At 44.7% G+C, this 24,660-nt stretch overlaps 1 protein-coding gene across 2 annotated transcripts in view; it reads left to right on the top strand.

Moving 5' to 3' along the window:
* Positions 1-24,660, top strand: part of ARHGEF19 (Rho guanine nucleotide exchange factor 19) — a 112,064-nt gene that overhangs the window by 46,208 nt on the left and 41,196 nt on the right. The window contains exons 3-5 of one of the 2 annotated variants that reach the window (XM_073656133.1): positions 3,473-3,718; positions 3,895-3,988; positions 5,793-5,959. In XM_073656133.1, coding sequence (XP_073512234.1) covers positions 3,473-3,718; positions 3,895-3,988; positions 5,793-5,959 — 507 coding nt within the window. Of the gene's footprint in view, positions 1-3,415; positions 3,719-3,894; positions 3,989-5,792; positions 5,960-24,660 lie in introns of both variants that reach the window. The other variant, XM_073656132.1, reaches the window with a different exon arrangement.

Here is a 24,660-nt window from a genome sequence, read left to right as displayed (position 1 = left end):
GTCGCCTCCAGACACTTCTGTTCCCTCCAGACACCTCGGTCACCCACCCAGTTACTGTCACCTCCAGACACTTCTGTTCCCCCCAGACACCTCGGTCACCCACCCAGTTACTGTCGCCTCCAGACACTTCTGTTCCCCCCAGACACCTCGGTCACACACCCAGTTACTGTCGCCTCCAGACACCTCGGTCACCCACCCAGTTACTGTCGCCTCCAGACACTTCTGTTCCCCCCCAGACACCTCGGTCACCCACCCAGTTACTGTCACCTCCAGACACTTCTGTTCCCCCCAGACACCTCGGTCACCCACCCAGTTACTGTCACCTCCAGACACTTCTGTTCCCCCCAGACACCTCGGTCACCCACCCAGTTACTGTCACCTCCAGACACTTCTGTTCCCCCCAGACACCTCGGTCACACACCCAGTTACTGTCGCCTCCAGACACTTCTGTTCCCCCCAGACACCTCGGTCACCCACCCAGTTACTGTCGCCTCCAGACACTTCTGTTCCCCCCAGACACCTCGGTCACACACCCAGTTACTGTCGCCTCCAGACACCTCGGTCACCCACCCAGTTACTGTCGCCTCCAGACACTTCTGTTCCCCCCAGACACCTCGGTCACCCACCCAGTTACTGTCGCCTCCAGACACTTCTGTTCCCCCCAGACACCTCGGTCACCCACCCAGTTACTGTCGCCTCCAGACACTTCTGTTCCCTCCACACCTCTGTCCTCATCTAGTCTCTTCAGACTCCTCTGTCCCATTTAAAGTCTTCTGTCTCCACCAGACATGTTTACCCACGCCACCCTTTTCCGGTCGGCACGGTGGCTCAGTGGTTAGCACTGCAGCCTTGCAGGGCTGGGGGTCCTGGGTTCAAATCCCACCAAGGACGACATCTGCAAGGGGTTTGTATGTTCTCCCCGTGTTTGCCTGGGTTTCCTCCGGATTCTCCGGTTTCCTTCCAAAGACTGATAGGGAATCTAGATTGTGAGCGCCAATGGGGACAGTGCCTGTAATGTCTGTAAATTGTAAGGGTATGTGCACACACGTGTTTTGCTGCAGATTTTTATTCAAATTTTCAGCTGCGTCTTCCAGTATCAGCAAAGTCTATGAGAAACTAGAAATCACTGTTCCCATGTCACTTCTTTCAGTGCTTTTTCAGCATTTTTTCAGTGTTTTTTCACCCATAGGAAGCAATGGGGGAATGAAAAAATGCTACAAATACGCACCAAAAAACTCACCTGCGTATTTTGCTGCGTATTTGCAACGTTTTTGATGGCAAAATAGAATGGAAGTCTTTTTTTTTCACAGAACTTTATGTGCATTACTAAATAGAGACGGAAGGACAGTTAAAAAACACTGCAAAAACGCAACAAAAAATGCAGCTAACCCTGTGTTTTTGACGCAGCTAATCTCCTGCCAGAGAAAAGTTGTCAGCAGATTTCATGCAGATTTTGGTGGAGAAAAACACAACGTGTGTGCACATAGCCTAATGCCCTCCGAAATATGTTGGCGCTATATAAATAAAAAGATTATTATTATTTTGTCCTCCTTCCACCCTCCTCTGTTCTCCGTCTAGACACCTCTGCCTCTCTTCCACACTCCTGTCCTTTTCCTCCTACTTCCAGACCCCTGTAAACTCCTCTGTCCTTGTTCTCCTCCTCCCAGACCCCTATAAACTCCTCTGTCCTTCTCCTCCTTCCAGACCCCTGTAAACTCCTCTGTCCTTGTTCTCCTCCTCCCAGACCCCTATAAACTCCTCTGTCCTTCTCCTCCTTCCAGACCCCTGTAAACTCCTCTGTCCTTTTTCTACTCCTCCCAGACCCCTGTAAACTCTTCTGTCCTTCTTCTCCTCCCAGACCCCTGTAAACTCTTCTGTCCTTCTTCTCCGCCTCCCAGACCCCTGTAAACTCTTCTGTCCTTCTTCTCCGCTTCCCAGACCCCTGTAAACTCCTCTGTCCTTGTTCTCCTCCTCCCAGACCCCTATAAACTCCTCTGTCCTTCTCCTCCTTCCAGACCCCTGTAAACTCCTCTGTCCTTTTTCTACTCCTCCCAGACCCCTGTAAACTCTTCTGTCCTTCTTCTCCTCCCAGACCCCTGTAAACTCTTCTGTCCTTCTTCTCCTCCCATACCCCTGTAAACTCTTCTGTCCTTCTTCTCCTCCCAGACCCCTGTAAACTCTTCTGTCCTTCTTCTCCGCCTCCCAGACCCCTGTAAACTCTTCTGTCCTTCTTCTCCTCCCATACCCCTGTAAACTCTTCTGTCCTTCTTCTCCGCCTCCCAGACCCCTGTAAACTCTTCTGTCCTTCTTCTCCTCCCATACCCCTGTAAACTCTTCTGTCCTTCTTCTCCGCCTCCCAGACCCCTGTAAACTCTTCTGTCCTTTTTCTCCGCCTTCCAGACCCCTGTAAACCCCTCGGTCGTCCCGCAGTCTCCTTTGTCCCCCTCCAGACCACTATAGCAGCTGCAAATCTCCAGGGAGGACTAAAGGGTGGAGGAGAGTTGGAAGCCCCCATACACATAAGATGGCCGGCTGCTCCTGTTATAAGTAGTGAGTTTGCAAGACTTTAATCTAATATGTCTGAAGTCCAAGAAGCCCCAAGTTTCTTGATCAGACGTGCTCCCCCCACTATCATACACCGACCACGTGTCGTGTGTAGGACTCGGGATGTTACATACATTCAATTCTGTAAATTGTCGCTCTCCTAGTCGGCAGTGACTGTCTCGTCAATGTATATAGCGTTAGCTGCGTAGTTCAGGGGTTGTGGACTAATGTGCATGTCCAATCCCTGTGCTGTTCTGTATAGCGGTGGTCTTCCTCACTATAGAGCATCTGACTAGTCTGCAGCCTCACTATGGAGCATCTGACTAGTCTGCAGCCTCTCTATAGAGCATCTGACTAGTCTGCAGCCTCACTATGGAGCATCTGACTAGTCTGCAGCCTCACTATGGAGCATCTGACTAGTCTGCAGCCTCACTATGGAGCATCTGACTAGTCTGCAGCCTCACTATAGAGCATCTGACTAGTCTGCAGCCTCACTATGGAGCATCTGACTAGTCTGCAGCCTCACTATGGAGCATCTGACTAGTCTGCAGCCTCACTATAGAGCATCTGACTAGTCTGCAGCCTCACTATAGAGCATCTGACTAGTCTGCAGCCTCACTATAGAGCATCTGACTAGTCTGCAGCCTCACTATAGAGCATCTGACTAGTCTGCAGCCTCACTATAGAGCATCTGACTAGTCTGCAGCCTCACTATAGAGCATCTGACTAGTCTGCAGCCTCACTATAGAGCATCCGACTAGTCTGCAGCCTCACTATAGAGCATCTGACTAGTCTGCAGCCACTTTGTGTCTTTTACACTCATGTCAATACATCAGGCAGCTGACAGAACCACCAAACTTATTCCCTACAGGGCGTAAACTGCGTTTGTACCTCCCCGATCCCAGCAGCTCCCTACCTTCTCCATCAGGTGTGGAGGACTCCGTGTTTTCTGAACATGAAGATCCCAGTCCTCCAGCGGCTGAGGTGAGAGAGGTCCCGGAGGTGACGTCGCCCCCCGGTAAAGTGGAACAGGAGAGATGGAGGTTCTCGGCCACGGAGCTCATCTCCAAACTACAGCTCACTCAGCGGAGGAACAACTTCACTGCCAGGATCGGCAAGTCGCTGTCCACCAAGATCACGCTGAGAGAACGAGGGGCGTCTGCTGGCCAGGAGGGTGCGTATACAGGCGGCCAGGGCAACTAACCTGGCATAGCGTGTGATTCTTCTATATACATGATGGCATGAGATATATACGAGCAGTGCATGATGGTGGATGGAGTATCACATGATGGGGGTTGTAGTGTTGTGTGCTTCACTGACACCATCACAAACTGTGTTCTCAATCTATAGGAAAATCTGGTAGAAGGGAACGGAGATGCAACAGTGCTGGGGTGACGGGACTTCACCAGCCGGCCCCGGTGGACACGGACCCCTCGTGGCTCAGGTAAATGAAAACTCGGCTCTGGGTTCCATATCTAGTAGCTCATGCTGAAGGGGGATCACTTTCCAAATATAGCGGGGTCCAATGAGGTGCCGACCATTAATTGGTTACTTTCTTTAGGGAATCTGTCAAAAAAAGATCTGCTGAATCGCACCCGTCAATTAGGTGATATTATGAATTGTTAATTTACGCCCCGCGGTCGCTGAAACATCTGACAACCTCTAGACAGGGGCGTGAATGAGTATAATGTTAGACCAAAACAAGGTCGTACAAGTGATCAGTCCTCTGTCTGGCGGACGCTCCCTTCTTTTCTCCTCTGTCTGGCGGACGCTCCCTTCTTTTCCCCTCCATGTGGCGGACGCTCCTTTCTTTTCCCCTCCGTCTGGCAGACGCTCCCTTCTTTTCCCCTCCTTCTGGCAGACGCTCCCTTCTTTTCCCCTCCATATGGCGGACGCTCCTTTCTTTTCCCCTCCGTCTGGCGGACGCTCCCTTCTTTTCTCCTCTGTCTGGCGGACGCTCCCTTCTTTTCCCCTCCATGTGGCGGACACTCCTTTCTTTTCCCCTCCGTCTGGAGGATGCTCCCTACTTTTCTCCTCCGTCTGGCGGACGCTCCTTTCTTTTCTCCTCCGTCTGGCGGACGCTCCCTTCTTTTCCCCTCCATGTGGCGGACACTCCTTTCTTTTCCCCTCCGTCTGGCCGACGCTCCTTTCTTTTCCTCTCCGTTTGGCGGACGCTCCTTTCTTTTCTCCTCCGTCTGGCGGACGCTCCCTTTTTTTCCCCTCCATGTGGCGGACACTCCTTTCTTTTCCCCTCCGTCTGGCTGATGCTCCTTTCTTTTCCTCTCCGTCTGGCTGACGCTCCTTTCTTTTCCCCCCCGTCTGGAGGACGCTCCCTTCCTTTCCCCTCCATATGGCGGACGCTCCTTTCTTTTCCCCTCCGTCTGGCGGACGCTCCCTTCTTTTCTCCTCTGTCTGGCGGACGCTCCCTTCTTTTCCCCTCCATGTGGCGGACACTCCTTTCTTTTCCCCTCCGTCTGGAGGATGCTCCCTACTTTTCTCCTCCGTCTGGCGGACGCTCCTTTCTTTTCTCCTCCGTCTGGCGGACGCTCCCTTCTTTTCCCCTCCATGTGGCGGACACTCCTTTCTTTTCCCCTCCGTCTGGCTGACGCTCCTTTCTTTTCCTCTCCGTTTGGCGGACGCTCCTTTCTTTTCTCCTCCGTCTGGCGGACGCTCCCTTTTTTTCCCCTCCATGTGGCGGACACTCCTTTCTTTTCCCCTCCGTCTGGCTGATGCTCCTTTCTTTTCCTCTCCGTCTGGCTGACGCACCTTTCTTTTCCCCCCCGTCTGGAGGACGCTCCCTTCCTTTCCCCTCTGTCTGGCAGACGGTCCCCGTTGCTCCCCCCATCTGACGGTCCCACCTTTTCTCCTCAGTCTGTCGGACGGTTTTATTTAATGTCTGTGGTCAGTCTAAAGAGATGCCTGATAGAGCAGCTATAGATGCAGACAGATAAGAGAGGATGGTGCTGTCACACTGCGGAGTTTGCTGGTTCTTACCTTCCACAGATGAACCTCTCATACTACATCTCGCCACATGTCAGACCTCCATCCACAGGTCTGATGTGGGGGAGTTTTCTGTATTTGAAGGATTTGTTCATTATGTTTCCTTGTCTTACTGTTCGCAGAACAGACTCTTTGTTTGCTCCATTTAAAGGAATTTTTCGCACTTGCCCTTCAATTGTGTCCCCGCAGCCTCCACTCCCTACGTCCCCCGGCTACTGAGGCCTCACTGAGTCTTTTCACCCTTTCAGGAACAAACTGACAGATGGTGCAGAGTCCAGTCCAGCAAGACCACCCAGCCAGGAGGCCGAGAGTCGCAGCCACATGAGACGGTCACCCACAAGTCACCGTGACCCAGACCAGACAGACAGAAGACAGTCATACTGTGAAAGGAGACAGTCTCGCTTCCTACTGAGCTGTAAGACTTCATTATTATTTGTCTTTATGTGCTGGACACGTCCATAGGTAATTGTGAACATTTCTTGTCAATGTATAAGGAAAAGAGACACAAGAACTCATCCAGCAATTACAGGTCCCAAAACCTGAGTCTGGAATATCTGTGTGCAACAAATAGTATACCCCAGAGCTGCACTCACTATTCTGCTGGTGCAGTCACTGTGTACATACATTACATTACTGGTCCTGAGTTACATCCTGTATTATACTCCAGAGCTGCACTCACTATTCTGCTGGTGCAGTCACTGTGTACATACATTACATTACTGATCCTGAGTTACATCCTGTATTATACTCCAGAGCTGTGCTCACTATTCTGCTGGTGGAGTCACTGTGTACATACATTACATTACTGATCCTGAGTTACATCCTGTATTATACTCCAGAGCTGCACTCACTATTCTGCTGGTGCAGTCACTGTGTACATACATTACATTACTGATCCTGAGTTACATCCTGTATTATACCCCAGAGCTGCACTCACTATTCTGCTGGTGCAGTCACTGTGTAAATACATTACATTACTGATCCTGAGTTACCTCCTGTATTATACCCCAGAGCTGCACTCACTATTCTGCTGGTGCAGTCACTGAGTACATATATTACATTACTGATCCTGAGTTACATCCTGTATTATACTCCAGAGCTGCACTCACTATTCTGCTGGTGCAGTCACTGTGTACATACATTACATTACTGATCCTGAGTTACATCCTGTATTATACTCCAGAGCTGCACTCACTATTCTGCTGGTGCAGTCACTGTGTACATACATTACATTACTGATCTTGAGTTACATCCTGTATTATACTCCAGAGCTGCACTCACTATTCTGCTGGTGCAGTCACTGTGTACATACATTACATTACTGATCCGGAGTTACATCCTGTATTATACTCCAGAGCTGCACTCACTATTCTGCTGGTGCAGTCACTGTGTACATACATTACATTACTGATCCTGAGTTGCCTCCTGTATTATACTCCAGAGCTGCACTCACTATTCTGCTGGTGCAGTCACTGTGTATATACATTACACTACTAATCCTGAGTTACATCCTGTATTATACTCCAGAGCTGCACTCACTATTCTGCTGGTGCAGTCACTGTGTATATACATTACACTACTGATCCTGAGTTACATCCTGTATTATACTCCAGAGCTGCACTCACTATTCCGCTGGTGCAGTCACTGTGTACATACTTTACATTACTGATCCTGAGTTACATCCTGTATTATACTCCAGAGCTGCACTCACTATTCTGCTGGTGCAGTCACTGTGTACATACATTACATTACTGATCCTGAGTTGCCTCCTGTATTATACTCCAGAGCTGCACTCACTATTCTGCTGGTGCAGTCACTGTGTATATACATTACACTACTAATCCTGAGTTACATCCTGTATTATACTCCAGAGCTGCACTCACTATTCTGCTGGTGCAGTCACTGTGTAAATACATTACATTACTGATCCTGAGTTACCTCCTGTATTATACCCCAGAGCTGCACTCACTATTCTGCTGGTGCAGTCACTGTGTACATACATTACATTACTGATCCTGAGTTACCTCCTGTATTATACTCCAGAGCTGCACTCACTATTCTGCTGGTGCAGTCACTGTGTACATACATTACATTACTGATCCTGAGTTACCTCCTGTATTATACTCCAGAGCTGCACTCACTATTCTGCTGGTGCAGTCACTGTCTACATACATTACATTACTGATCCTGAGTTACCTCCTGTATTATACTCCAGAGCTGCACTCACTATTCTGCTGGTGCAGTCACTGTGTACATACATTACATTACTGATCCTGAGTTACCTCCTGTATTATACTCCAGAGCTGCACTCACTATTCTGCTGGTGCAGTCACTGTGTACATACATTACATTATTGATCCTGAGTTACATCCTGTATTATACTCCAGAGCTGCACTCACTATTCTGCTGGTGCAGTCACTGTGTACATACATTACATTACTGATCCTGAGTTACATCCTGTATTATACCCCAGAGCTGCACTCACTATTCTGCTGGTGCAGTCACTGTGTACATACATTACATTACTGATCCTGTGTTACATCCGGTATTATACTCCAGAGCTGCACTCACTATTCTGCTGGTGCAGTCTCTGTGTACATACATTACATTACTGATCCTGAGTTACCTCCTGTATTATACCCCAGAGCTGCACTCACTATTCTGCTGGTGCAGTCACTGTGTACATACTTTACATTACTGATCCTGAGTAACCTCCTGTATTATACTCTAGAGCTGCACTCACTATTCTGCTGGTGCAGTCACTGTGTAAATACATTACATTACTGATCCTGAGTTACATCCTGTATTGTACTCCAGAGCTGCACTCACTATTCTGCTGGTGCAGTCACTGTGTACATACATTACATTACTGATCCTGCGTTACATCCTGTATTATATTCCAGAGCTGCACTCACTATTCTGCTGGTGCAGTCACTGAGCACATACATTACATTACTGATCCTGAGTTACCTCCAGTATTATACTCCAGAGCTGCACTCACTATTCTGCTGGTGCAGTCACGGTGTATATACATTACATTACTGATCCGGAGTTACATCCTGTATTATACTCAAGAGCTGCACTCACTATTCTGCTGGTGCAGTCACTGTGTACATACATTACATTACTGATCCTGAGTTACATCCTGTATTATACTCTAGAGCTGTACTCACTATTCTGCTGGTGCAGTCACGGTGTATATACATTACATTACTGATCCGGAGTTACATCCTGTATTATACTCAAGAGCTGCACTCACTATTCTGCTGGTGCAGTCACTGTGTACATACATTACATTACTGATCCTGAGTTACATCCTGTATTATACTCCAGAGCTGCACTCACTATTCTGCTGGTGCAATCACTGTGTACATACATTACATTACTGATCCTGAGCTACATCCTGTATTATACTCCAGAGCTGCACTCACTATTCTGCTGGTGCAGTCAGTGTGTACATACATTACATTACTGATCCTGAGTTACATCCTGTATTATACTCCAGAGCTGCACTCACTATTCTGCTGGTGCAGTCACTGTGTACATACATTACATTACTGATCCTGAGTTACCTCCAGTATTATACTCCAGAGCTGCACTCACTATTCTGCTGGTGCAGTCACGGTGTATATACATTACATTACTGATCCGGAGTTACATCCTGTATTATACTCAAGAGCTGCACTCACTATTCTGCTGGTGCAGTCACTGTGTACATACATTACATTATTGATCCTGAGTTACATCCTGTATTATACTCCAGAGCTGCACTCACTATTCTGCTGGTGCAGTCACTGTGTACATACATTACATTACTGATCCTGAGTTACATCCTGTATTATACTCCAGAGCTGCACTCACTATTCTGCTGGTGCAGTCACTGTGTACATACATTACATTACTGATCCTGAGTTACATCCTGTATTATACTCCAGAGCTGCACTCACTATTCTGCTGGTGCAGTCACTGTGTACATACATTACATTACTGATCCTGAGTTACATCCTGTATTATACTCCAGAGCTGCACTCACTATTCTGCTGGTGCAGTCACTGTGTACATACATTACATTACTGATCCTGAGTTACCTCCTGTATTATACTCCAGAGCTGCACTCACTATTCTGCTGGTGCAGTCACTGTGTACATACATTACATTACTGATCCTGAGTTACATCCTGTATTATACTCCAGAGCTGCACTCACTATTCTGCTGGTGCAGTCACTGTGTACATACATTACATTACTGATCCTGAGTTACCTCCTGTATTATACTCCAGAGCTGCACTCACTATTCTGCTGGTGCAGTCACTGTGTACATACATTACATTACTGATCCTGAGTTACATCCTGTATTATACTCCAGAGCTGCACTCACTATTCTGCTGGTGCAGTCACTGTGTACATACATTACATTACTGATCCGGAGTTACATCCTGTATTATACTCCAGAGCTGCACTCACTATTCTGCTGGTGCAGTCACTGTGTACATACATTACATTACTGATCCTGAGTTGCCTCCTGTATTATACTCCAGAGCTGCACTCACTATTCTGCTGGTGCAGTCACTGTGTATATACATTACACTACTAATCCTGAGTTACATCCTGTATTATACTCCAGAGCTGCACTCACTATTCTGCTGGTGCAGTCACTGTGTATATACATTACACTACTGATCCTGAGTTACATCCTGTATTATACTCCAGAGCTGCACTCACTATTCCGCTGGTGCAGTCACTGTGTACATACTTTACATTACTGATCCTGAGTTACATCCTGTATTATACTCCAGAGCTGCACTCACTATTCTGCTGGTGCAGTCACTGTGTACATACATTACATTACTGATCCTGAGTTGCCTCCTGTATTATACTCCAGAGCTGCACTCACTATTCTGCTGGTGCAGTCACTGTGTATATACATTACACTACTAATCCTGAGTTACATCCTGTATTATACTCCAGAGCTGCACTCACTATTCTGCTGGTGCAGTCACTGTGTATATACATTACACTACTGATCCTGAGTTACATCCTGTATTATACTCCAGAGCTGCACTCACTATTCTGCTGGTGCAGTCACTGTGTAAATACATTACATTACTGATCCTGAGTTACCTCCTGTATTATACCCCAGAGCTGCACTCACTATTCTGCTGGTGCAGTCACTGTGTACATACATTACATTACTGATCCTGAGTTACCTCCTGTATTATACTCCAGAGCTGCACTCACTATTCTGCTGGTGCAGTCACTGTGTACATACATTACATTACTGATCCTGAGTTACCTCCTGTATTATACTCCAGAGCTGCACTCACTATTCTGCTGGTGCAGTCACTGTCTACATACATTACATTACTGATCCTGAGTTACCTCCTGTATTATACTCCAGAGCTGCACTCACTATTCTGCTGGTGCAGTCACTGTGTACATACATTACATTACTGATCCTGAGTTACCTCCTGAATTATACTCCAGAGCTGCACTCACTATTCTGCTGGTGCAGTCACTGTGTACATACATTACATTACTGATCCTGAGTTACATCCTGTATTATACTCCAGAGCTGCACTCACTATTCTGCTGGTGCAGTCACTGTGTACATACATTACATTACTGATCCTGAGTTACATCCTGTATTATACCCCAGAGCTGCACTCACTATTCTGCTGGTGCAGTCACTGTGTACATACATTACATTACTGATCCTGTGTTACATCCGGTATTATACTCCAGAGCTGCACTCACTATTCTGCTGGTGCAGTCTCTGTGTACATACATTACATTACTGATCCTGAGTTACCTCCTGTATTATACCCCAGAGCTGCACTCACTATTCTGCTGGTGCAGTCACTGTGTACATACTTTACATTACTGATCCTGAGTAACCTCCTGTATTATACTCTAGAGCTGCACTCACTATTCTGCTGGTGCAGTCACTGTGTAAATACATTACATTACTGATCCTGAGTTACATCCTGTATTGTACTCCAGAGCTGCACTCACTATTCTGCTGGTGCAGTCACTGTGTACATACATTACATTACTGATCCTGCGTTACATCCTGTATTATATTCCAGAGCTGCACTCACTATTCTGCTGGTGCAGTCACTGAGCACATACATTACATTACTGATCCTGAGTTACCTCCAGTATTATACTCCAGAGCTGCACTCACTATTCTGCTGGTGCAGTCACGGTGTATATACATTACATTACTGATCCGGAGTTACATCCTGTATTATACTCAAGAGCTGCACTCACTATTCTGCTGGTGCAGTCACTGTGTACATACATTACATTACTGATCCTGAGTTACATCCTGTATTATACTCTAGAGCAGCACTCACTATTCTGCTGGTGCAGTCACTGTGTACATACATTACATTATTGATCCTGAGTTACATCCTGTATTATACTCCAGAGCTGCACTCACTATTCTGCTGGTGCAGTCACTGTGTACATACATTACATTACTGATCCTGAGTTACATCCTGTATTATACTCCAGAGCTGCACTCACTATTCTGCTGGTGCAGTCACTGTGTACATACATTACATTACTGATCCTGAGTTACATCCTGTATTATACTCCAGAGCTGCACTCACTATTCTGCTGGTGCAGTCACTGTGTACATACATTACATTACTGATCCTGAGTTACATCCTGTATTATACTCCAGAGCTGCACTCACTATTCTGCTGGTGCAGTCACTGTGTACATACATTACATTACTGATCCTGAGTTACCTCCTGTATTATACTCCAGAGCTGCACTCACTATTCTGCTGGTGCAGTCACTGTGTACATACATTACATTACTGATCCTGAGTTACATCCTGTATTATACTCCAGAGCTGCACTCACTATTCTGCTGGTGCAGTCACTGTGTACATACATTACATTACTGATCCTGAGTTACCTCCTGTATTATACTCCAGAGCTGCACTCACTATTCTGCTGGTGCAGTCACTGTGTACATACATTACATTACTGATCCTGAGTTACATCCTGTATTATACTCCAGAGCTGCACTCACTATTCTGCTGGTGCAGTCACTGTGTACATACATTACATTACTGATCCTGAGTTACATCCTGTATTATACTCCAGAGCTGCACTCACTATTCTGCTGGTGCAGTCACTGTGTACATACATTACATTACTGATCCTGAGTTACCTCCTGTATTATACTCCAGAGCTGCACTCACTATTCTGCTGGTGCAGTCACTGTGTACATACATTACATTACTGATCCTGAGTTACATCCTGTATTATACTCCAGAGCTGCACTCACTATTCTGCTGGTGCAGTCACTGTGTACATACATTACATTACTGATCCTGAGTTACATCCTGTATTATACTCCAGAGCTGCACTCACTATTCTGCTGGTGCAGTCACTGTGTACATACATTACATTACTGATCCTGAGTTACATCCTGTATTATACTCCAGAGCTGCACTCACTATTCTGCTGGTGCAGTCACTGTGTACATACATTACATTACTGATCCTGAGTTACATCCTGTATTATACTCCAGAGCTGCACTCACTATTCTGCTGGTGCAGTCACTGTGTCTATACATTACACTACTAATCCTGAGTTACATCCTGTATTATACTCCAGAGCTGCACTCACTATTCTGCTGGTGCAGTCACTGTGTACATACATTACATTACTGATCCTGAGTTACATCCTGTATTATACCCCAGAGCTGCACTCACTATTCTGCTGGTGCAGTCACTGTGTACATACATTACATTACTGATCCTGAGTTATATCCTGTATTATACTCCAGAGCTGCACTCACTATTCTCCTGGTGCAGTCATTGTGTACATACATTACATTACTGATCCTGAGTTACATCCTGTATTATACCCCAGAGCTGCACTCACTATTCTGCTGGTGGAGTCACTGTGTACATACATTACATTAATGATCCTGAGTTACCTCCTGTATTATACTCCAGAGCTGCACTCACTATTCTGCTGGTGCAGTCACTGTGTACATACATTACATTACTGATCCTGAGTTACATCCTGTATTGTACTCCAGAGCTGCACTCACTATTCTGCTGGTGGAGTCACTGTGTACATACATTACATTACTGATCCTGAGTTACATCCTGTATTATAATCCAGAGCTGCACTCACTATTCTGCTGGTGCAGTCACTGTGTACATACATTACATTACTGATCCTGAGTTACATCCTGTATTATACTCCAGAGCTGCACTCGCTATTCTGCTGGTGGACTCACTGTGTACATACATTACATTACTGATCCTGAGTTACATCCTGTATTATACTCCAGAGCTGCACTCACTATTCTGCTGGTGCAGTCACTGTGTACATACATTACTGATCCTGAGTTACCTCCTGTATTATACTCCAGAGCTGCACTCACTATTCTGCTTGTGCAGTCACTGTGTACATACATTACATTACTGATCCTGAGTTACCTCTTGTATTATACTCCAGAGCTGCACTCACTATTCTGCTGGTGCAGTCACTGTGTACATACATTACATTACTGATCCTGAGTTACATCCTGTATTATACCCCAGAGCTGCACTCACTATTCTGCTGGTGGACTCACTGTGTACATACATTACATTACTGATCCTGAGTTACCTCCTGTATTATACTCCACAGCTGCACTCACTATTCTGCTGGTGCAGTCACTGTGTACATACATTACATTACTGATCCTGAGTTACCTCCTGAATTATACACCAGAGCTGCACTCACTATTCTGCTGGTGCAGTCACTGTGTACATACATTACATTACTGATCCTGAGTTACATCCTGTATTGTACTCCAGAGCAGCACTCACTATTCTGCTGGTGCAGTCACTGTGTACATACATTACTGATCCTGAGTTACATCCTGTATTATACTCCAGAGCTGCACTCACTATTCTGCTGGTGCAGTCACTGTGTACATACATTACATTACTGATCCTGAGTTACATCCTGTATTATACCCCAGAGCTGCACTCACTATTCTGCTGGTGCAGTCACTGTGTACATACATTACATTACTGATCCTGAGTTACATCCTGTATTATACCCCAGAGCTGCACTCACTATTCTGCTGGTGCAGTCACTGTGTACATACATTACATTACTGATCCTGAGTTACCTCCTGTATTATATTCCAGAGCTGCACTCACTATTCTGCTTGTGCAGTCACGGTGTACATACATTACATTACTGATCCTGAGTTACATCCTGTATTATACTCCAGAGCTGCACTCACTATTCTGCTGGTGCAGTCACTGTGTACATACATTACATTACTGATCCTGAGTTACATCCTGTATTATACTCCAGAGCTGCACTCACTATTCTGCTGGTGCAGTCACTGAGCACATACATTACATTACTGATCCTGAGTTACCTCCAGTATTATACTCCAGAGCTGCACTCACTATTCTGCTGGTGCAGTCACGGTGTATATACATTACATTACTGATCCTTAGTTACATCCTGTATTATACCCCAGAGCTGCACTCACTATTCTGCTGGTGGAGTCACTGTGTACATACATTACATTAATGATCCTGAGTTACCTCCTGTATTATACTCCAGAGCTGCACTCACTATTCTGCTGGTGCAGTCACTGTGTACATACATTACATTACTGATCCTGAGTTACATCCTGTATTATACTCCAGAGCTGCACTCACTATTCTGCTGGTGCAGTCATTGAGCACATACATTACATTACTGATCCTGATTTACCTCCAGTATTATACTCCAGAGCTGCACTCACTATTCTGCTGGTGCAGTCACGGTGTATATACATTACATTACTGATCCGGATTTACATCCTGTATTATACTCAAGAGCTGCACTCACTATTCTGCTGGTACAGTCACTGTGTACATATATTACATTACTGATCCTGAGTTACATCCTGTATTATACTCAAGAGCTGCACTCACTATTCTGCTGGTGCAGTCACTGTGTACATACATTACATTACTGATCCTGAGTTACATCCTGTATTATACTCCAGAGCTGCACTCACTATTCTGCTGGTGCAGTCACTGTGTACATACATTACATTACTGATCCTGAGTTACCTCCTGTATTATACCCCAGAGCTGCACTCACTATTCTGCTGGTGCAGTCACTGTGTACATATATTACATTACTGATCCTGAGTTACATCCTGTATTATACCCCAGAGCTGCACTCACTATTCTGCTGGTGCAGTCACTGTGTACATACATTACATTACTGATCCTGAGTTACATCCTGTATTATACTCCAGAGCAGCACTCACTATTCTGCTGGTGCAGTCACTGTGTACATACATTACATTACTGATCCTGAGTTACATCCTGTATTATACTCCAGAGCTGCACTCACTATTCTGCTGGTGCAGTCACTGTGTACATACATTACATTACTGATCCTGAGTTACATCCTGTATTATACTCCAGAGCTGCACTCACTATTCTGCTGGTGCAGTCACTTTGCACATACATTACATTACTGATCCTAAGTTACATCCTGTATTATACTCCAGAGCTGCACTCACTATTCTGCTGGTGCAGTCACTGAGCACATACATGACATTACTGATCCTGAGTTACCTCCAGTATTATACTCCAGAGCTGCACTCACTATTCTGCTGGTGGAGTCACTGTGTACATACATTACATTAATGATCCTGAGTTACCTCCTGTATTATACTCCAGAGCTGCACTCACTATTCTGCTGGTGCAGTCACTGTGTACATACATTACATTACTGATCCTGAGTTACATCCTGTATTATACTCCAGAGCTGCACTCACTATTCTGCTGGTGCAGTCACTGTGTACATACATTACATTACTGATCCTGAGTTACATCCTGTATTATACTCCAGAGCTGCACTCACTATTCTGCTGGTGGAGTCACTGTGTACATACATTACATTACTGATCCTGAGTTACCTCCTGTATTATACTCCAGAGCTGCACTCACTATTCTGCTGGTGCAGTCACTGTGTACATACATTACATTACTGATCCTGAGTTACCTCCTGTATTATACTCCAGAGCTGCACTCACTATTCTGCTGGTGCAGTCACTGTGTACATACTTTACATTACTGATCCTGAGTAACCTCCTGTATTATACTCTAGAGCTGCACTCACTATTCTGCTGGTGCAGTCACTGTGTAAATACATTACATTACTGATCCTGAGTTACATCCTGTATTGTACTCCAGAGCTGCACTCACTATTCTGCTGGTGCAGTCACTGTGTACATACATTACATTACTGATCCTGAGTTACCTCCTGTATTATACTCCAGAGCTGCACTCACTATTCTGCTGGTGCAGTCACTGTGTACATACATTACTGATCCTGAGTTACCTCCTGTATTATACCCCAGAGCTGCACTCACTATTCTGCTGGTGCAGTCACTGTGTACATACATTACATTACTGATCCTGAGTTACATCCTGTATTATACTCCAGAGCTGCACTCACTATTCTGCTGGTGCAGTCACTGTGTACATACATTACTGATCCTGAGTTACCTCCTGTATTATACCCCAGAGCTGCACTCACTATTCTGCTGCTGCAGTCACTGTGTACATACATTACATTACTGATCCTGAGTTACCTCCTGTATTATACTCCAGAGCTGCACTCACTATTCTGCTGGTGCAGTCACTGTGTACATACATTACATTACTGATCCTGAGTTACCTCCTGTATTATACTCCAGAGCTGCACTCACTATTCTGCTGGTGCAGTCACTGTGTACATACTTTACATTACTGATCCTGAGTAACCTCCTGTATTATACTCTAGAGCTGCACTCACTATTCTGCTGGTGCAGTCACTGTGTAAATACATTACATTACTGATCCTGAGTTACATCCTGTATTGTACTCCAGAGCTGCACTCACTATTCTGCTGGTGCAGTCACTGTGTACATACATTACATTACTGATCCTGAGTTACCTCCTGTATTATACTCCAGAGCTGCACTCACTATTCTGCTGGTGCAGTCACTGTGTACATACATTACTGATCCTGAGTTACCTCCTGTATTATACCCCAGAGCTGCACTCACTATTCTGCTGCTGCAGTCACTGTGTACATACATTACATTACTGATCCTGAGTTACCTCCTGTATTATACTCCAGAGCTGCACTCACTATTCTGCTGGTGCAGTCACTGAGTACATACATTACATTACTGATCCTGAGTTACATCCTGTATTATACTCCATAGCTGCACTCACTATTCTGCTGGTGCAGTCACTGTGTACATACATTACTGATCCTGAGTTACCTCCTGTATTATACTCCAGAGCTGCACTCACTATTCTGCTGGTGCAGTCACTGTGTACATACATTACATTACTGATCCTGAGTTACATCCTGTATTATACCCCAGAGCTGCACTCACTATTCTGCTGGTGGAGTCACTGTGTACATACATTACATTACTGATCCTGAGTTACATCCTGTATTATACCCCAGAGCTGCACTCACTATTCTGCTGGTGCAGTCACTGTGTACATACATTACATTACTGATCCTGAGTTACATCCTGTATTATACTCCAGAGCTGCACTCACTATTCTGCTGGTGCAGTCACTGTGTATATACATTACATTACTGATCCGGAGTTACATCCTGTATTATACTCAAGAGCTGCACTCACTATTCTGCTGGTGCAGTCACTGTGTACATACATTACATTACTGATCCTGAGTTACATCCTGTATTATACTCTAGAGCAGCACTCACTATTCTGCTGGTGCAGTCACTGTGTACATACATTACATTATTGATCCTGAGTTACATCCTGTATTATACTCCAGAGCTGCACTCACTATTCTGCTGGTGCAGTCACTGTGTACATACATTACATTACTGATCCTGAGTTACATCCTGTATTATACTCCAGAGCTGCACTCACTATTCTGCTGGTGCAGTCACTGTGTACATACATTACATTACTGATCCTGAGTTACATCCTGTATTATACTCCAGAGCTGCACTCACTATTCTGCTGGTGCAGTCACTGTGTACATACATTACATTACTGATCCTGAGTTACATCCTGTATTATACTCCAGAGCTGCACTCACTATTCTGCTGGTGCAGTCACTGTGTACATACATTACATTACTGATCCTGAGTTACCTCCTGTATTATACTCCAGAGCTGCACTCACTATTCTGCTGGTGCAGTCACTGTGTACATACATTACATTACTGATCCTGAGTTACATCCTGTATTATACTCCAGAGCTGCACTCACTATTCTGCTGGTGCAGTCACTGTGTACATACATTACATTACTGATCCTGAGTTACCTCCTGTATTATACTCCAGAGCTGCACTCACTATTCTGCTGGTGCAGTCACTGTGTACATACATTACATTACTGATCCTGAGTTACATCCTGTATTATACTCCAGAGCTGCACTCACTATTCTGCTGGTGCAGTCACTGTGTACATACATTACATTACTGATCCTGAGTTACATCCTGTATTATACTCCAGAGCTGCACTCACTATTCTGCTGGTGCAGTCACTGTGTACATACATTACATTACTGATCCTGAGTTACCTCCTGTATTATACTCCAGAGCTGCACTCACTATTCTGCTGGTGCAGTCACTGTGTACATACATTACATTACTGATCCTGAGTTACATCCTGTATTATACTCCAGAGCTGCACTCACTATTCTGCTGGTGCAGTCACTGTGTACATACATTACATTACTGATCCTGAGTTACATCCTGTATTATACTCCAGAGCTGCACTCACTATTCTGCTGGTGCAGTCACTGTGTACATACATTACATTACTGATCCTGAGTTACATCCTGTATTATACTCCAGAGCTGCACTCACTATTCTGCTGGTGCAGTCACTGTGTACATACATTACATTACTGATCCTGAGTTACATCCTGTATTATACTCCAGAGCTGCACTCACTATTCTGCTGGTGCAGTCACTGTGTCTATACATTACACTACTAATCCTGAGTTACATCCTGTATTATACTCCAGAGCTGCACTCACTATTCTGCTGGTGCAGTCACTGTGTACATACATTACATTACTGATCCTGAGTTACATCCTGTATTATACCCCAGAGCTGCACTCACTATTCTGCTGGTGCAGTCACTGTGTACATACATTACATTACTGATCCTGAGTTATATCCTGTATTATACTCCAGAGCTGCACTCACTATTCTCCTGGTGCAGTCATTGTGTACATACATTACATTACTGATCCTGAGTTACATCCTGTATTATACCCCAGAGCTGCACTCACTATTCTGCTGGTGGAGTCACTGTGTACATACATTACATTAATGATCCTGAGTTACCTCCTGTATTATACTCCAGAGCTGCACTCACTATTCTGCTGGTGCAGTCACTGTGTACATACATTACATTACTGATCCTGAGTTACATCCTGTATTGTACTCCAGAGCTGCACTCACTATTCTGCTGGTGGAGTCACTGTGTACATACATTACATTACTGATCCTGAGTTACATCCTGTATTATAATCCAGAGCTGCACTCACTATTCTGCTGGTGCAGTCACTGTGTACATACATTACATTACTGATCCTGAGTTACATCCTGTATTATACTCCAGAGCTGCACTCGCTATTCTGCTGGTGGACTCACTGTGTACATACATTACATTACTGATCCTGAGTTACATCCTGTATTATACTCCAGAGCTGCACTCACTATTCTGCTGGTGCAGTCACTGTGTACATACATTACTGATCCTGAGTTACCTCCTGTATTATACTCCAGAGCTGCACTCACTATTCTGCTTGTGCAGTCACTGTGTACATACATTACATTACTGATCCTGAGTTACCTCTTGTATTATACTCCAGAGCTGCACTCACTATTCTGCTGGTGCAGTCACTGTGTACATACATTACATTACTGATCCTGAGTTACATCCTGTATTATACCCCAGAGCTGCACTCACTATTCTGCTGGTGGACTCACTGTGTACATACATTACATTACTGATCCTGAGTTACCTCCTGTATTATACTCCACAGCTGCACTCACTATTCTGCTGGTGCAGTCACTGTGTACATACATTACATTACTGATCCTGAGTTACCTCCTGAATTATACACCAGAGCTGCACTCACTATTCTGCTGGTGCAGTCACTGTGTACATACATTACATTACTGATCCTGAGTTACATCCTGTATTGTACTCCAGAGCAGCACTCACTATTCTGCTGGTGCAGTCACTGTGTACATACATTACTGATCCTGAGTTACATCCTGTATTATACTCCAGAGCTGCACTCACTATTCTGCTGGTGCAGTCACTGTGTACATACATTACATTACTGATCCTGAGTTACATCCTGTATTATACCCCAGAGCTGCACTCACTATTCTGCTGGTGCAGTCACTGTGTACATACATTACATTACTGATCCTGAGTTACATCCTGTATTATACCCCAGAGCTGCACTCACTATTCTGCTGGTGCAGTCACTGTGTACATACATTACATTACTGATCCTGAGTTACCTCCTGTATTATATTCCAGAGCTGCACTCACTATTCTGCTTGTGCAGTCACGGTGTACATACATTACATTACTGATCCTGAGTTACATCCTGTATTATACTCCAGAGCTGCACTCACTATTCTGCTGGTGCAGTCACTGTGTACATACATTACATTACTGATCCTGAGTTACATCCTGTATTATACTCCAGAGCTGCACTCACTATTCTGCTGGTGCAGTCACTGAGCACATACATTACATTACTGATCCTGAGTTACCTCCAGTATTATACTCCAGAGCTGCACTCACTATTCTGCTGGTGCAGTCACGGTGTATATACATTACATTACTGATCCTTAGTTACATCCTGTATTATACCCCAGAGCTGCACTCACTATTCTGCTGGTGGAGTCACTGTGTACATACATTACATTAATGATCCTGAGTTACCTCCTGTATTATACTCCAGAGCTGCACTCACTATTCTGCTGGTGCAGTCACTGTGTACATACATTACATTACTGATCCTGAGTTACATCCTGTATTATACTCCAGAGCTGCACTCACTATTCTGCTGGTGCAGTCATTGAGCACATACATTACATTACTGATCCTGATTTACCTCCAGTATTATACTCCAGAGCTGCACTCACTATTCTGCTGGTGCAGTCACGGTGTATATACATTACATTACTGATCCGGATTTACATCCTGTATTATACTCAAGAGCTGCACTCACTATTCTGCTGGTACAGTCACTGTGTACATATATTACATTACTGATCCTGAGTTACATCCTGTATTATACTCAAGAGCTGCACTCACTATTCTGCTGGTGCAGTCACTGTGTACATACATTACATTACTGATCCTGAGTTACATCCTGTATTATACTCCAGAGCTGCACTCACTATTCTGCTGGTGCAGTCACTGTGTACATACATTACATTACTGATCCTGAGTTACCTCCTGTATTATACCCCAGAGCTGCACTCACTATTCTGCTGGTGCAGTCACTGTGTACATACATTACATTACTGATCCTGAGTTACATCCTGTATTATACTCCAGAGCAGCACTCACTATTCTGCTGGTGCAGTCACTGTGTACATACATTACATTACTGATCCTGAGTTACATCCTGTATTATACTCCAGAGCAGCACTCACTATTCTGCTGGTGCAGTCACTGTGTACATATATTACATTACTGATCCTGAGTTACATCCTGTATTATACTCCAGAGCAGCACTCACTATTCTGCTGGTGCAGTCACTGTGTACATATATTACATTACTGATCCTGAGTTACATCCTGTATTATACCCCAGAGCTGCACTCACTATTCTGCTGGTGCAGTCACTGTGTACATACATTACATTACTGATCCTGAGTTACATCCTGTATTATACTCCAGAGCAGCACTCACTATTCTGCTGGTGCAGTCACTGTGTACATACATTACATTACTGATCCTGAGTTACATCCTGTATTATACTCCAGAGCAGCACTCACTATTCTGCTGGTGCAGTCACTGTGTACATACATTACATTACTGATCCTGAGTTACATCCTGTATTATACTCCAGAGCAGCACTCACTATTCTGCTGGTGCAGTCACTGTGTACATATATTACATTACTGATCCTGAGTTACATCCTGTATTATACCCCAGAGCTGCACTCACTATTCTGCTGGTGCAGTCACTGTGTACATACATTACATTACTGATCCTGAGTTACATCCTGTATTATACTCCAGAGCAGCACTCACTATTCTGCTGGTGCAGTCACTGTGTACATACATTACATTACTGATCCTGAGTTACATCCTGTATTATACTCCAGAGCTGCACTCACTATTCTGCTGGTGCAGTCACTGTGTACATACATTACATTACTGATCCTGAGTTACATCCTGTATTATACTCCAGAGCTGCACTCACTATTCTGCTGGTGCAGTCACTTTGCACATACATTACATTACTGATCCTAAGTTACATCCTGTATTATACTCCAGAGCTGCACTCACTATTCTGCTGGTGCAGTCACTGAGCACATACATGACATTACTGATCCTGAGTTACCTCCAGTATTATACTCCAGAGCTGCACTCACTATTCTGCTGGTGGAGTCACTGTGTACATACATTACATTAATGATCCTGAGTTACCTCCTGTATTATACTCCAGAGCTGCACTCACTATTCTGCTGGTGCAGTCACTGTGTACATACATTACATTACTGATCCTGAGTTACATCCTGTATTATACTCCAGAGCTGCACTCACTATTCTGCTGGTGCAGTCACTGTGTACATACATTACATTACTGATCCTGAGTTACATCCTGTATTATACTCCAGAGCTGCACTCACTATTCTGCTGGTGGAGTCACTGTGTACATACATTACATTACTGATCCTGAGTTACCTCCTGTATTATACTCCAGAGCTGCACTCACTATTCTGCTGGTGCAGTCACTGTGTACATACATTACATTACTGATCCTGAGTTACCTCCTGTATTATACTCCAGAGCTGCACTCACTATTCTGCTGGTGCAGTCACTGTGTACATACTTTACATTACTGATCCTGAGTAACCTCCTGTATTATACTCTAGAGCTGCACTCACTATTCTGCTGGTGCAGTCACTGTGTAAATACATTACATTACTGATCCTGAGTTACATCCTGTATTGTACTCCAGAGCTGCACTCACTATTCTGCTGGTGCAGTCACTGTGTACATACATTACATTACTGATCCTGAGTTACCTCCTGTATTATACTCCAGAGCTGCACTCACTATTCTGCTGGTGCAGTCACTGTGTACATACATTACTGATCCTGAGTTACCTCCTGTATTATACCCCAGAGCTGCACTCACTATTCTGCTGGTGCAGTCACTGTGTACATACATTACATTACTGATCCTGAGTTACATCCTGTATTATACTCCAGAGCTGCACTCACTATTCTGCTGGTGCAGTCACTGTGTACATACATTACTGATCCTGAGTTACCTCCTGTATTATACCCCAGAGCTGCACTCACTATTCTGCTGCTGCAGTCACTGTGTACATACATTACATTACTGATCCTGAGTTACCTCCTGTATTATACTCCAGAGCTGCACTCACTATTCTGCTGGTGCAGTCACTGTGTACATACATTACATTACTGATCCTGAGTTACCTCCTGTATTATACTCCAGAGCTGCACTCACTATTCTGCTGGTGCAGTCACTGTGTACATACTTTACATTACTGATCCTGAGTAACCTCCTGTATTATACTCTAGAGCTGCACTCACTATTCTGCTGGTGCAGTCACTGTGTAAATACATTACATTACTGATCCTGAGTTACATCCTGTATTGTACTCCAGAGCTGCACTCACTATTCTGCTGGTGCAGTCACTGTGTACATACATTACATTACTGATCCTGAGTTACCTCCTGTATTATACTCCAGAGCTGCACTCACTATTCTGCTGGTGCAGTCACTGTGTACATACATTACTGATCCTGAGTTACCTCCTGTATTATACCCCAGAGCTGCACTCACTA

The sequence above is a fragment of the Phyllobates terribilis genome, unplaced genomic scaffold (genome assembly GCF_046119375.1).
Source record: "Phyllobates terribilis strain yellow unplaced genomic scaffold, ASM4611937v1 Scaffold_12__6_contigs__length_324123572, whole genome shotgun sequence".
NCBI classification, from domain to species: domain Eukaryota; kingdom Metazoa; phylum Chordata; class Amphibia; order Anura; family Dendrobatidae; genus Phyllobates; species Phyllobates terribilis.
The sequence above is the reverse complement of the archived record's forward strand: the minus strand, read 5'-3'. Positions and strand labels throughout refer to the sequence as shown.